At 38.1% G+C, this 15867-nt stretch overlaps 1 protein-coding gene across 1 annotated transcript; it reads right to left on the reverse strand.

The window, feature by feature from the left end:
* Positions 1-9874: 9874 nt before the first annotated feature.
* Positions 9875-12409, reverse strand: LOC123867771. Its single transcript, XM_045910020.1, has 2 exons — positions 12162-12409; positions 9875-12069 (listed from the first exon to the last, which is right to left on the reverse strand). The coding sequence occupies exon 2, from the start codon at positions 12028-12030 to the stop codon at positions 10195-10197; it is 1836 nt and encodes a 611-aa protein (XP_045765976.1). The 5' UTR covers positions 12031-12069; positions 12162-12409; the 3' UTR covers positions 9875-10194.
* Positions 12410-15867: the final 3458 nt, after the last annotated feature.

A 15867-nucleotide genomic window follows, 5' to 3' on the forward strand; every position in this document is an offset into this window, starting at 1 on the left:
CCATCCGTATAACCGATTTGACGAAATTTGGTAGGTACAGACAGAGATAGCTTGCATCCAGCGGCATAGGTTACTTTTCGATCCCGGAAAATCAGAGTTCGAACGTGATTTTAACAAAACCCTTGCGTGGACTAAGTCGTGAACCATCTATTTGGTACACAGATAGCTGTGCATCCTGGAAACGGATATAGGCTACTTTTTATCCCTGAAAATCAAAGAGCTCCCATGAGATTTTTAAAAACCTAAATCCACGCGGAAAACGTCGCGGGTATTATATAGTATAATTTAAAGGTAAGAATCTAGAAGTCGTTATGATTTCAAAGTAAGATCGATTTTCAATAAACTCACAGTTCCACGCTTTATATAAATATCACCACTATCAGAAAACAATTACAAAAATCGCTGAGCAGACCATACAGTCGGTAATTGGAAGATGAGATCTCGAGGAACGCAGCCCGCGGCGGCATGAATGAAAGCCGCTCTCTGGCATCGCACTACACGGCCGCTGTACCACTAACTATCCAGCACCTGACTCTAAGTACGCATTCCATTGCTGCCTAAACATACAGACATCCAGGTGTCGATTGTTACAAACAAGTAATGTACAGAAGTTGAGAGTAAAAAGCTTACAGCAATAAATACCACGGCGTGAACCTTTAAGGATATCGACATCCGCCAAACGAGTTTTTCCAGTCCGTATCATCGCAATATCACGGTTATTATTGAAACGCTGCGGTCGCGACAGGTAAGTAAAACATTTATCATGATATGTTTACCTAATCAAGTGTATTTAGTAGGTATGAAGATTAGGTGTGAAATAATGTGTAAATAGCGCTGTGGTTTTGTCGCAAAGTAAACAGTTGTTAGGAATTAATTAGCGACAATAATATTCGGAGGCTTTGCTATTTTAGACGTTAGATACAAGTATTCTATTGTGATAATGGGACATTGTCGTCCAATTTTAAGATTGTAAATGTAATTTCAATAAAAAAAAAACAGCTTCAAACTTACGTTTTTATCGGTATAATCCCGACTTTCGTCCCCGTTCGAAGTCCGTAAGCCCGTTTAACCATGTTTTACTTAAAAACTTAAACCTTAGAGATTTGATTTTAAAAATTATATGAATACTAGAGGATTTAAGTTTTTTAAGATCCCGTGGGAACTGTTTGATTTTCCGGGATAAAAAGTTGCCTATGTCAATTACAGGGACGCAAGCTACCTCGGTATCTTTCATGCAAATCGGTTAAGCGGATGGGTTTTTGGGAATCCCGTGGGAACTCTTCGATTTTCCGGGATAAGAAGTAGCCTATGTCCATCCCCAGGATATAAGCAAACTCTGTACCTTTCGTCAGAATCGTTTAAACTGTTGGGCCGTGAAAAGGTAGCAGACAGACAGACAGACAGACACACTTTCGCATTTATAATATTAGTATGGAAGTATGGATATTTATCATTCTACTACACACTTATTATTTCTGAGAGGAGATCCATATGATGATGATGATTATGACAACACGTATTATAATTGAATCTTTCTTCCAAATATGTCGAAAAAGTTGGAAGAAGTGAAAAGCCTAGATTTCAAAGCTACTTGGGCCATTTTCCATGATTAGGTTTAGAAAGTCACCGGTAAACTTTGACATCAATCCGCCTGATTCTGATTACATCTCTCGTGGTAGCGTAGATACAAAACTAGAAACTATAACGACCACACGTTAATATAAAATTTCTGTTAAAAAATTTGGAATTGTGCAATTGCATGCATCCATTGTTAATTTAGATGTTTACACGTGCAATTGATCGTGAAATTAATGTCGTGAAACTAATTTCGTTTTACACAAAAGTTTAGGTTAAGGTTAGAAGGAATTTTATTTTCCTTTGTATGTCTTTCGGGAAATGCTTAAATTTTTAACTCCATATACATTCCAATTGTGTGAGTCAATGTGACATGGTGCGTGACCTTAAAGATGATAACTGTTCGTCTGTCACAGCCAATTTTGTCTGAATCTACTTGATTGAACGAGTTGAAATGAATTTGTGACCCGAACCTGGACGTGTAACGTAAATAAATGAATTTTGAGTATGGGGTTCCTGCTATTTTATCAATTTAAGTAAATAGTTGAAAGAGCCTTTTATAACTAGGTCTGGATCTCCATGGTCATAATTCAATACAAATACCCCTTAACATACCCACTAACCGACGTCAAACAGATATGTTTAGGAAACTCGTGGGAGTAAAGGGGGCTGCGCGTCGTAGCTACGTAGCAAGCGTAGGGCCCTGACGTCACAAGTCGACTCCTACGATCGCTACGCGACGCGTGGGCCGTTCTATGTAATGAACTACACAAAAACTGAATTGACTAGGTCACGAAAGGAAAATTAAGTAGCAAAAAAGGGTAAGAAGCTAAAAATAAGTAAATTCTTGTATTGATACAATATAACTTAAAGCTTATGTACCTAATTACTGAACAAAATCAGGGTAATTTAGTAAGTTTATAAAAGGACTGATCTGACTTTAAACTGACTGAATGTTATATCAACGTGGGACTGAAAACTTTTAAGAAAGATTTTCATAGGTTTTCTTTGTAAACGATCGCCACATATGTTCAGAAAGTTTATGTTCAGAAAGTCTACCGAGCAAAGCCAAGGTGGCTTAGCTAGTTGTTTTTATATACAAGTTGAATAAGTATAGAATTAAGTATAGAAACAATACTCGACAAAAATACTTGTGGGCGTAGCTATACTAAAGAGATCTTTTATTAACCCCCGACCCAAAAAGAGGGTTTTTATAAGTTTGACGTGTATATCTGTGTATCTGTCTGTGGCGTCGTAGCTCCTAAAGTAATGAACCGATTTAAATTTAGTTTTTTTCTGTTTGAAAGGTGGCTTGATCGAGAGTCCAATCCAAGAAATCCAAGAAAATCGGTTCAGCCGTTTGAAAGTTATCAGCTCTTTTCTAGTTACAATATGTAACCTTCACTTGTCGGGGGTGTTATAAATTTTTAATTTACACTAGTTTGTGTCAAAATAAGTCTTGAAACAGGAAAAAACGCTTTTTAAATTTAAGATAAACGCGTAATCATAAACAGTTACCTTTTGACAAAATCCAATCCACACACAGAATCGACTCGGTAAAGTATTAAATTTTTTTCTCGAAAGCGTTTTTATTTATGACCACAAAAAGTAATAAAGTAGCGAGCAAGTGCGCGCTTTATTAAACTCGGCCGTATGCCACGATGCATTCCGCTCTCGAAACCTGTCTGAACGGTTCCCTTAGCACGAGTTTGCGCATTTCGACAACGTTGATAGATTTCGAACATCACACTAATCACATCACATCACACTAATATTATAAAGGAGAAAGTTTGTATGTGTGTGAGTGTGTGTGTGTGTGTATGTTTGTTACTCCTTCACGCAAAAACTACTGGACTGATTAGGCTGAAATTTAGAATGGAGATAGATTATACCCTGGATTAGCACATAGGCTACTTTTTATCCCAGAAAATCAAAGAGTTCCCACGGGAATTTTAAACAACCTACATCCACGCGAACGAAGTCGCGGGTATCAGCTAGCAAAACTATAAATTAAGAACAAATTGGGCCTACTTATTAAATGTTTTAAAGTCGCTTTGAAACTACTTAGCGTTGTCAGATTGAACTAGAGTGAGTGAACTCTCGGTTTGACCCTGAATCGATATCTATCAAATAGTAAGTTAAATATTATGGCCTACATTTGACGCCTGCCGGTGTAGGCCTCGAGGTTTTGACACAAGTTTCATAACTGTCGTAAACTGTGGTATTGTTGTCATTGGTCAAAATAACATATGTACAACTATTGACAATATTAACGACGTTGTTAACAAATTACAGATACTTACCTTGAGATTTAATTAATTTCGGCAATTATTCAGTACTACCGAATTTGTTTTACAATGATTCCTCTTAAGGCAATAGATGTGTAGATGTAAGAAAAAACTCGCACCTGAAAACGAGGTAGGTAGTTTGGGTCCATTTTACTCTGACATTACAGAGTTTTGATACTCCAAACCGTTTCGTTGTTGAGATATGCAAACTCGTACTATGGCTCCGGGTGAAATCAAACGCTGAAATGTAGAAGAGGGACCGTCTTCTTTGCATTGTCTCATATATTTATCAACGCCTCAACTTAACCGTGTAATATTTGTTTGGATCCAGGCAAAATCGCGCTGTAATATAAAGGCACAACGCAGTCCCACAAAGTGGAGTGGAGATGAAGCGTAGTCTTATAAAAACAAACCAAACTCAGCTTTATTTGATTTAGACGGCGCGCTCCCTTTTGGTCTGTTATGTGATTTGTTTTCACTGTAAGTTTAAAACATTTAATCTGTAAATGCATATCCGTACTAATAATATTATAAATCCGAAAGTGTGTATGTCCATCTGCTAGCTTTTCACAACCCATCCGTTGAACCGATTTTGGCAAAATGTAAAGGGCCGTATGTGGCTTGCATTCTCGGAAAATCGAAGAGTTTGAAATTTTTCAAAACCTAGATCCACGTTCCACTTGGACTAAATCGGTTTAAAGTCGGCTAAACAGTTTAAAGACCTACACAGACGACAGACTATATTCATCCACCGAGGATAAAATTTTATCACTTAAGCGGAATTTACATTACGGCTTTAGTGGCACGAAATTAGAATTTCACTATCAATTGCATGTGTGACACATGTTTACACATGCAATTGATAGTGCATGCATTGCGAAATTAGACATTTGCACATGCAATTAAAAAACGGTATTAAAAGAAGGCGAACTTTTGTCCTCCGCGGATAATAGTCCCTTATCTGCGCAGGCCTTAAAAAAGACTGCGACTCGTTTCCACTCAGTAAGTCTGCGTTGCGCCTAAGTGGGCGCGATCTATGTAAATCGTAAATGCCTACACGCACTGCGCTTTCGAGATGATATCAGGGATGATGTAAACAACGGCAGTTGGCACGGTATAGAAATGACATTCATTACCCTTGTTGCTTTTGCTCGCAATTAAGATGATAGGTACCTACTTACTATCTACGTAACTACGTACCCACATTTAATAAGAAATCTTGAAGCAGAATTGAGCCTCGATAGCTCAACGGTTGAGGAGCGGACTGAATTCCGAAAGGTCGGTGGTTCAAACCCCTCCCGTTGCACTATTGTCGTACCCACTCCTGGCACAAGCTTTACGCTTAATTGGAGGGGAAAGGGGAGTATTAGTCATGATTAGCATGGCTAATATTCTTTATAAAAAAAAAACAAACAAACAAAACAATATCTAGAAGCACGTTATCGACGATTGTGAATTTAAAACAGAGACCTTCCACTAGGTGGGCACCGACGACACTGAGCCGCGGAGAATTCAGGCGGCGCAAGACGTCCTTACAAGAGACCTATCATGCAGTAGACGTCTATTATCGGTTGATAGTGACGACTAATCGGTAGATATATTATGAACCTAGTATTAAACCTATAGACTAAAGCCGTGATAGCCTAGTGGTTAGGAGTCCATCTCCTAATCGGAGATCGGGGGTTCGATCCCGGACACGCGCCTCTAACTTTTCGGAGCAATTAAAATCACTTGCTTTAACGGTGAAGGAAAACATCGTGAGGAAACCTGCACGCCTGAGAATTTTCCTTAATAAAGGTGTGTGAAGTCTACCAATCTGCACTTGGCCAGCATGGTAAACTAAACCCCTAACTATGACCAAACCCCTTCTCACTCACTCTGTGACCCATGCCCTGTTGTGAGCCGGCGATGATGGTGATAGAACCTATGGATAGTAGGTACATGACAATTATTTTACTAGGAACCATCGTCATTATTTAGTACTAGCTGATGCCCGCAGCTTCGCCCGCGTGGATTGGTCAGATCCCCTGCAGCATCAGGATTGAGGAGTTGGACTCCAAATTTTTTATGAAACAATGTCGCAAAGTTCCTCTATCGATTAAAAAAGAAATGATGCAAATCGGTTCAGAAATCTCGGAGATTTCGGTGTACATAGGTAGAAAAACACAACTCCCTTTTTGAAAGTCGGTTAAAAAAGTAGCCTATTTTACGCCCTGGTCAATCCTCTACTTGCCTGTGAAAGTCCCGTCAAAATCGGTTCAGCCGTTCCAAAGATTAGCCTTTTCAAACAGACAGACAGACAGACAGACAGACAGACAGACAGACAGACAGACAGACAGACAGACAAAAATTTTAAAAACGTGTGATTCAGTTATGGTATCGTTCAAATAACCATATGAGCTTAATATGAGGTAGTTATTTCGAAATTACAGACAGACACTCCAATTTTATTTATTAGTATAGATCAAACCAAAACACTGAATTATATGCGAATGCAAACTCAGTAGCGTGCCATTCATTCGATTTCACCGCTGAGCGTTTCGATGTCAACGACTATAAAGCCCGAACATACAAAACGTGCGATTGCGTCGTGAAAAGACGGAACTATACGGTAGAATGTCATACAGAACCCGCGTGTAAGCGTGCCCAATTGGTAATCTATCTCTCTACGTCGCATAACTCATTAATGAGGGTCGTAACTTACCCCTTTTCAATAATCATATAATAGTAGGAGCTTTCTTAGGATAATAATGCGGTGGATTCCCATTTACCAGATCCTTCCACATAAAACTTGAATAGGAGAACGAAATTTCAAAGGTTTTACAGCTGGCTTAAAGTGCTCTCGGAGGCATGGAGTAAATACCGGTTGTATTCGGTCACTTATCCAGCTACCGACTTGGGTCAACGTTGCTGATACATGATTGATATGCGTCGACATTCGTTGTTACAACTTACAACGCTCCCTCATACAATTTCTAATACAAAAAACTATATGAAGCGTGTAATACCAGTGCGGCTCCCACAAATTTATTCCATTAACTAGATTTCATTAAAAAAGTTTATATTAGGCTTAGATAACAGTCCTATTCCAATAGTAGGTACCAACGAAGGGGAAAAAACTCAGTAAATTCTTTCAAGGTTTTATTTCCGATCGCCATTAATTAGCAGTTATTTCATCGTTCGTGGCGACATTGCAATTAAATCGGCAGCGCCGCGCGACACAAACTTGTCCAATGCGTCTTCTAGAAGTATTAGATATTAGAAGTATTAATATGTATTCTATCTTCAAGTACTTCTATTAATTTAATACATAAGTAAAAAAAAAAATCACACTGCGAAGCGAGTGGATCTTCAAGTAACGCACGTAACGTACTTATTTCACTATTAATAAGTCCATGAAGTCCCACGGATTAAACGTGACGTAGCCCTATAGCATGAGAATTGAGGACTTGGAACCCAATATTTTTGTGGGACCATCTCGAAAACTTCCATTTCCGAAGTCAGTACTACTTAGTCATAAACGTACACGCATAAGCGCGCGTTTAGTATGATGTCCTGTCGGAGAATCAGCGGTGCCAGAGATGATAATTCCGGTGCGCATTGTGTTTCAGGCTTTAAAGTTGCAGTCTACTTTTCGACGCCGCCGCCGCGCACCCGCTTACAGCAACTTAGCATAAAGTAACGTAATCTACATACGAACGTAGAAATGTGCACGGCACACATCTTTGTCATGCGATATAAATAAAAGCAATTCTCTTTAACGTATTGCCGCTTTGCACAAAGAAACAGGGGTTTATTTATTTTTTCTTTTGCAAATCCTTCAGACTTCATGTGTAAGTATTTTAAACTAGATGATATAAATAGAAAACTTAAATCACGCGGACGAAACCCCGGGGGCTTCATCTGCGTGGATTTAGGTTTTTTAGAAACCCCGTGAGATTTCTTTGATTTCCGGGATAAAAAGTATCCATCCCCTGGATATAAGCTATAGCAAACGTCAAAATCGTCGCTAAACGGATTGGCCACGAAAAGTTAATAGACAGGTCAGACAGACACCCTTTGGCATTTATAATATTAGTAATTGTATTAGTCGTTTTTTTGGGGATTAAAGGTAGCCTAAATCACTCGTAACATATCCTTTACTTGTCCTGCACGAGTCCCGTAAAAAACAGTTCAGCCGTTTTGAAGATTAGGCTAGATAACAGACATACAGTAAAACTAAAATTTTCAATTAGAAAAGGCCAATTGATTTTAAGGTTCTCTTATACTTATATGAATACACAGGTAGAGAACTACATAGGTACCTACCTACACTAAATACGTTAAAAGTAAGAGAGCAACAATCACACTAATATCACACTTCACACTAATATTATAAAGCCGAAAGTTTGTATGTGTGTGTGTGTGTGTATGTTTGTTACTCCTTCACGCAAAAACTACTGGACGGATTGGGCTGAAATTTAGAATGGAGATAGATTATACCCTGAATTAGCACATAGGCTACTTTTTATCCCGGAAAATCAAAGAGTTCCCACGGGAATTTTAAAAACCTACATCCACGCGAACGAAGTCGCGGGTATCAGCTAGTTTGTTTATATACTTACCATCAACATTATCTATTTCAAATAAAAATAAAAGAAACTAGGTATACCTGCCTACTAATTACAAAGTACCGAGAACCAAGAATCTACTTACGTTTGAAATACATAACAAGTGTAAATTAAAAATTTATAACACCCCCGACGATCCCAAGTATTTGAGTTTTCCAAAACATCATTTTCAAATAAATAATTATGGCAACGTCCATCTTGACATTTGTCTATTGACATAATATTATGAACCTAACGGTTATCTAACCTTCTTTTCTACAAGAAAACTAAAAAAAGAGCTGATAACTCTTAAACGGCTGAATCAATTTTTTTAGATTATAGCTAAGAACACTCTCGATCAAGCCACCTTTCAAACAAAAAAAACTAAATTAAAATCGGTTCATTCGTTTAGGCGCTACGATGCCACAGACAGATACACAGATATACAGATACACAGACACACAGATACACAGATACACACGTCAAACTTATAACACCCCTCTTTTTGGGTCGGGGGTTAAAAATATGTCTACAAGTTCATAATTTACTCATTGCGTCGATTCCTTTAATAAATAACCACTATGTTCGATATAAAAACCTTGCCATAATTATTTTGACAAATTCCCAAGAACTTATAATCTCGAAGCTTATTTCCGGGCGTTGACCCATCACCGACCCGGACATAAATCTTGGTACGCTCATATTATCGCATCGAATAACTTAACAAACACGAACCGCATAAATACTTCGAATCTTTCTTTTACTGCTCCACTATATTGTAAGTGCTTCAATAAAGATGCAGATTAACTACAATTTTATTAACTAACTAGCTGATGCCCGCGACTTCGTTCGCGTGGATGTAGGTTTTTGAAATTCCCGTAGGAACTCTTTGATTTTCCGGGATAAAAAGCAGCCTATGTGCTAATCCAGGATATAATCTATCTCCATTCTAAATTTCAGCCCAATCCGTCCAGTAGTTTCTGCGTGAAGGAGTAACAAACATACACATACACATACACACTTTCTCCTTTATAATATTAGTGTGATTATTGTTTGTTGTGTAGTAATTGTTAGATAATATTATCTTCGGAGAGAGAATTCGGGCAAGCTCCTATTACTTACGTAGGTAGATACTTCATTTTAATTCTTAGTAGGCCGCCAGTTGAGCCAATTCTCAGTGAATTTAGTATTTTTTTTTAATAAAATTTTAATATTAAAATAATACATTAAAATAAAGTTTATCAGAGCTCAAAATACTTTAGTTTTTAGTTTTAGTATATTTTTGAAATTAATATTCAAAAATACTCGGGAAACTTCGGGGTTTAAAAATATGTCGCAATTTGTGAGACTGTGCAAGAAACTTTGCTTTGAAAAGACTTATTTTATCCATTTTATCGTGAATTACAACCATTAATTTATTAAATGTCAAAGTAACCCCAGAAGTGGGGTTTCTTTGACAGGGCATTGAAATGCAACTGAAGTCAAAGATAGTCAAAGCACGGGTTACTTTGACATCATTTTGACCAAAAAAACTATTATTTTATTGAAAACTACATGGATTATTCTTTATTAACGCAATAATGACACTTAATCAGTCTCTTAAGTAATAATTAAATTATTCTTTATTAATTCAATAATGGCACTTAATCAGTCTCTTAAGTAATAATTAATATAATTGAGATCAATTTAAAAACAAGACAAGGTAACAATCAATTTTGGCAATATTATAAGGCAAGAAACAATTAGTCAGAGTCATCCTCACACACGACACATTCGTATGACGGATTGTTTGAGCCCTTATTGCACATCCCACACACCCAGTTTTTACAGGTAATGCAGCATATCCAGTCAACAGAATGACGGTAGAACCTATAGTCGCACCTACAGATATAACATAAATTGGACTCCTTCTTATTCTTCTTCTTGTCCTTTTTCCTGTTTTTGATTTCCTTCTTGCGAACCAAACAACTCAGAGGCACATCTTCGTCGGAATCAGTCTGGTTCTTTGTAAGCAGTCCAGAGGTAGAAGGTTGATTATTCTCGAAAGCTGAGACATTTTCTTCTATTTCAGGAGAGTCATCCATAGTTGGAAAATCTAAAATAGAAATCGATTTTGGAGAGTTATTGAAGGTGCTTGGCGAACTGACTTCTGGCATAGGTGGGGAATCGATTTCTGGAATATCGTCGATGGTGGGTGGGACATCTATTTCTGGGGCATCTTCTTCTGCATTATCTCTTTGGCTCGTAACCAATATTTGTGCTCCTGGCTTATTAACGACTTTCCTCCCTCTTCTGTGACGAATTCTTTCAGTATTGTAACCCCTCGTCTCTTTTAAAAACTCCAGCAGACAGCTATCTAGGATACGTCCTGTTTCTTGTTCGCGTTCACCTGGGAGCTTTTGTAAAACAACTTGAGGGTCGAAAGGGTAAAATCCCGTAGTTCTGAAGGAGCTCTGCAAATTTTTCATCAAATTGGGAGCCATTGCATCCATCAGTCTCTTCAGTAACATGGGAAATTGTGGCTTTGGAATGATGCCCCGTATTCTCGATTCCTTTCTCCAAGTATCCAAAATCTTTCTCCATTGTCTTTTTAAAGGACCATATATACCCACATCGAGGGGTTGCATTATGTGCGTCGAGTTTGGTGTTAAAGTCGTAAAATGAATGTTATTTTGTATTGCTGCCTGAACGACTTCAGGTGAGAAGTGCGAAGCTAAATTATCACCTATGACAACTGCTTTTTCATTTCCAATTCTTTCTTCCTGGATGCTCGGCAACAACAACTTGAAGAACCATACCTCGAAGAGGTTCATGTCAAACCAACCGCTATGACTATTTCTGTAAATTGTTCCTAGTGGGCCTCCCATTGTCCAGTTCTCGTACAGGTGCTTTGATTTGTAGACAACCATAGGAGGAATCATTTTTCCGTCTGCTGTGCCACAAAACATGATGCTGACCGATGATTTGGAATGCTCCTGGACTCGTTCGACACGTCTGTGACCTCGAGGGACTAAAACTTTTATTGCCCCCGGGTCATCAGTCACGTTCGTCTCATCATAATTGTAAATAAGACCTGGACGTGTCTCCTCCAGAGCTGGTCTCACATTTTCAAAAAATTCTTTTATCTCATTAGGACCCACTGATGCCCTAGCAGGTTTGATATTTGTGGCCAGTCTCTGAGTAAGGTTGTTTCGCGCTGCAAAGTCGGTCACAAAGTCCGGCCCCGGTGAGTTGTCTTTCCATTGTTTTATAACCCTACCTTCCCTGGTGACCAACATCTGAACAATAATTTGGATATCGCGTTTAGTAAAAGGAACACCCCAATCTGTTAATATTTTCAAGGTATCGGCTATTAGTTTTTCAGTTTCAGGAGTCAAAACAGTTGGATGACCCGGCTTTAGTTCATGTTGGTGGTGAATTTTGTTTAGAATAGTTGTTCTATTTATTTTATACTTCTTGGCAGCCGCACTCTGGGTAAGAAGACCTGCCCTCACTTCAGCAACGGCTTTTGCAAGGGTTTCATCGCTGTAATTTTTGTAACTCCGGGCACCCAGTTTTCTTTTATACTCTCTGACCATTGTAGTTCATTTGTAAATACAAACAAATACAAAGGTAACCTAAAACAAATAAAAATCCTTATTTTACACCAATTTAATCACGAATACTCACAATTGTAGTTTTATTTAAGTAAACAATACAATAAACTTACCGAAAAGTAAAGATTTTTTCGTATTTTTGCACCACCACACAACACAACAAACTCAAGCGACGAACCTGTTCGGACTAGTCGGCGGGCGCGCTATGACGCGTTCCCCACACCCCGCGCCTCACGCAATATTACTCGAGGTCACGCGCACTTGCTGAGCACAAGTAAAAACCGATTTTGGCGCTCTGTCAAAGTAGCCCCAAAATCTGTCAAAGTAACCCTGGAAGTCAAAGTAGCCCCGTTTTACGGTACTTATTATCCCGGAAAATCAAAGAGTTCCCACGGGATTCAGATATACCCATTAGCTAAACCGATTTGTATGAAATTTGGCACCGAGGTAGTTTGCGTCCCTGTAATTAACATAAGCAACTTTTTATCGCACAAAATCAAACAGTTCCCACGGGATCTTTATAAACCTAAACCACGCGGACGAAGTCGCGCTCATCCTCTAGTGCTTGATAAATCTCTTCACTAAAAATTGGTTGTCTGTAAATTCGGTTTACTGACGATAGTTGAACGTGACAACAAAGGCCGATTGTGCTTCTTTGTCGCTCGTTCCGCGCTCTCGCTTGCACAAGCCTTACATGGAACGCCTCAGAGCGAGGTAACGCCGCATGAGTCATGTTTTTTCGTGCGTGCAGCCGGCTCTATCGAATTATAAGACGTTGTCACGTCAAAAACATAGTATACCTACACTTTATACAGGTTACATAAAACATTCAAACAGGCCTAAAAATCAATATTTATATGGTAAAAATTTGTTTTCAAAAAGGATTATTTATGAAATACTTTACGCACTTTCCGTAAAAGTAAGTACAATTTGTGTGAATGGTATTGATATAAAGTTATGCAGTAATTATAAGTTCTTAGCAGCAATAAATCTCTCAGTGTAAACGGCGCTGTCGCGACAAACTCACTCGGCTGAACGCTGGCTAATCATTGCTTAAATCGCTAAGCTCCTTTCAACGAATTGGATGTGAATGTGAGCCACTTAAAGCGCGACTTATGTACGAGTACGTGAAATATACTTGCTCGTATTATTGCGAGTGAATATTCAAATGAATTTAAAAAACCGACCGAGTGCGAGTCAGACTCGCGCACTGAGGGTTCCGAACTCGGGTATTTTTTCCAACATTTTGCACGACAAATCAAAGACTATTATGCATAAAAATAAATAAAAATCTATTTTAGAATGTACAGGTAAATCCCTTTCATAATATGATACCCCACTTGGTATAGTTTCCTTACTTTGAAAATTGAAACACATTTTAATTTTTTTTTTAAATGATGTGACCACAAATTCGCGGTTTTCAGATTTATTCCTGTACTTGTGCTACAAGACCTACCTAACAAATTTCATGATTCTAGGTCAACGGGAAGTACCCTATAGGTTTCTTGACAGACAGACAGACAGAGAACGAAGTGATCCTATAAGGGTTCCGTTTTTCCTTTTGAGGTAAGGAACCCTAAAAATATGTTACATTTTTCGAGTTGATTTTTAATGTTCTCAATATGTGTAGGTATGTATATCTACTACAAGCTGATCCGGAATCACTCGAGTGGGATTTTTCAAAATAGGTGCGGGGGTTAAATTTCCAAAAATCTAACACCTTCGTAGAAGTAGCTTTTGACATAGAGGGTTAAAGAGTGTAGGTGACAACTAAACTGCCGAAGCAAGATTTATCTATGTTGTTTCAACTAGATAAATATGGTTTTAAATCTACATTAATTAGACTAAAAATCTCAAAGAAACTGTTTTATGAATCTTAAGGGCGTTGTTATTTAAAAAATTCTATAACCCATGTAAAAGGGGTCCGTCTGTCTGTCTGTCTGCTACGTTTTCACGGCCCAAACACTGAATCGATTTAAATGAAAGGTATAGACTTGGGATACATCCCGGGAAAGGACATAGGCTACTTTTATTCCGGAAAATCGAAGAGTTCTCATTCTCAAGTCTAACATAAATATAATCGGTAACGCATGGTTACCTCTTTGGCACATGTGTCTTGCCAATAACTGTATAATAAATTTTACGCGCAATTTCGTTCACCGATGCTGTTAAAGTCTGCACTGTGAAATGCCACCTTAATCTGAGCGAATGATCACTGTGGCGGGCTATGTACATAAAATTAACATTAAATCGCTTAATGCACTCTCATAAATCTAATAGAACCTAATTAATTTATTGTGTATTGACTTTTCTGTCAAAACAAGATATCTTTAACCAAAACGATGAATTTACAAATAGCTCTACCCGCTAAATTATAGTGCACTAGATAATTTATAGTGTCCACGATTTTATCCGCGTGGATTTAGGTTTTTAAAAATCCTTCGGGCTTTGATTTATCCGGACTAAGAATAGCCTATATCCCCTACCCGGGACGCTATCTTTGTAAGGAATTCCTTCAAAATTGGTTTACAGGATGGGCCGTGAAAACCTAGCAGGTGACACTTTCGCATTTATAATATTAGTTTAGATTGTTATTTATTAGTAATGCTAATATGACAATCAATGCCTCTTACGATTGTTTTTAACCCCCGACCTATAAAGAGGGGTGTTATAAGTTTGACGTGTGTATCTGTGTATCTTCTGTGGCATCGTAGCTCCTAAACTAATGAACCGATTTTAATTTAGGTTTTTTTTTGTTTGAAAGGTGACTTGATCGAGAGTGTTCTTAGCTATAGTCCAAGAAATACGGTGAAGCCGTTTGAAAGTTATCAGCTCTTTTCTAGTTACTGTAACCTTCACTTGTCGGGGGTAATAAATTTTAAATTTACACTTGTATATATTATGTATACTAAGTACCTACGTAGGTACATGTCAAGTTTGTCACTGCTCACTGTTCCATAAATGGGCCGGTGTCAACGCGGTAGCTTTTTCACTTTAAAATAATAAATACATCGTTACCAAAATTGGTATGATGCATTACGGATTCACTTAACATCACCCTTGGACCGTACGAGCTCGGATCCGGTTCTCTGTCGAAATGAGAACATTAAGAGGAATAAGATCGCGTATTTCGACGGGTGTATAATCCGCAGACCGACGTGATTGTTCTGTAGAATTCCTAATTATTTGATCAAGTGATCAATTCGAATTTGCGAAAATTATATCATTGCGTGCGTGAATTGTTGATGTTTTCATAATCTACGTACTAATAGTATTATGTCATAGCGATATATATTTTATTTTTATATGTTTTATGTGGGCTCGCGGAAGGACATAAAATGGCCGAGTTTTTGTATGTAGCTAGCTGATTCGCCAGACCTTACTCGGGTGAAATTTGATGTACCTTATAAATATATAGTACATAGTATATACTATATTATAGCCTGTGTTACTCCTGGCTAAACTAACTTTCTAATGGTGAAAGAATTATTTAGTAATACCATACAGTAGTTTCAAAGTTTATCGTTTGCAAACGAACCAACAAATCTTTCCTCCATATGATATTAGTAGGTTTAGATAAGCGCGGGATGGCGTAACATGGCGGGTTGAACCGCTATGTTGGTACTTAAAGGTATAATCAAAGTAAAGCCGTACCGATGTAACTGTGAAGCAGGCAGGCATTTGTCGAGCTTGCCGTGTCAATAAACTTGATTCGAAAGTGGAAGACGCTCCGACTTACATAAGCAAGTAACAACTAACAATGTGAGCCACGACGAACTGAACGCATAGATTACGTTACGTAGACGCGATAATGTTTTA

This window comes from Maniola jurtina, chromosome 8, assembly GCF_905333055.1.
Source record: "Maniola jurtina chromosome 8, ilManJurt1.1, whole genome shotgun sequence".
NCBI classification, from domain to species: Eukaryota; Metazoa; Arthropoda; class Insecta; order Lepidoptera; family Nymphalidae; genus Maniola; species Maniola jurtina.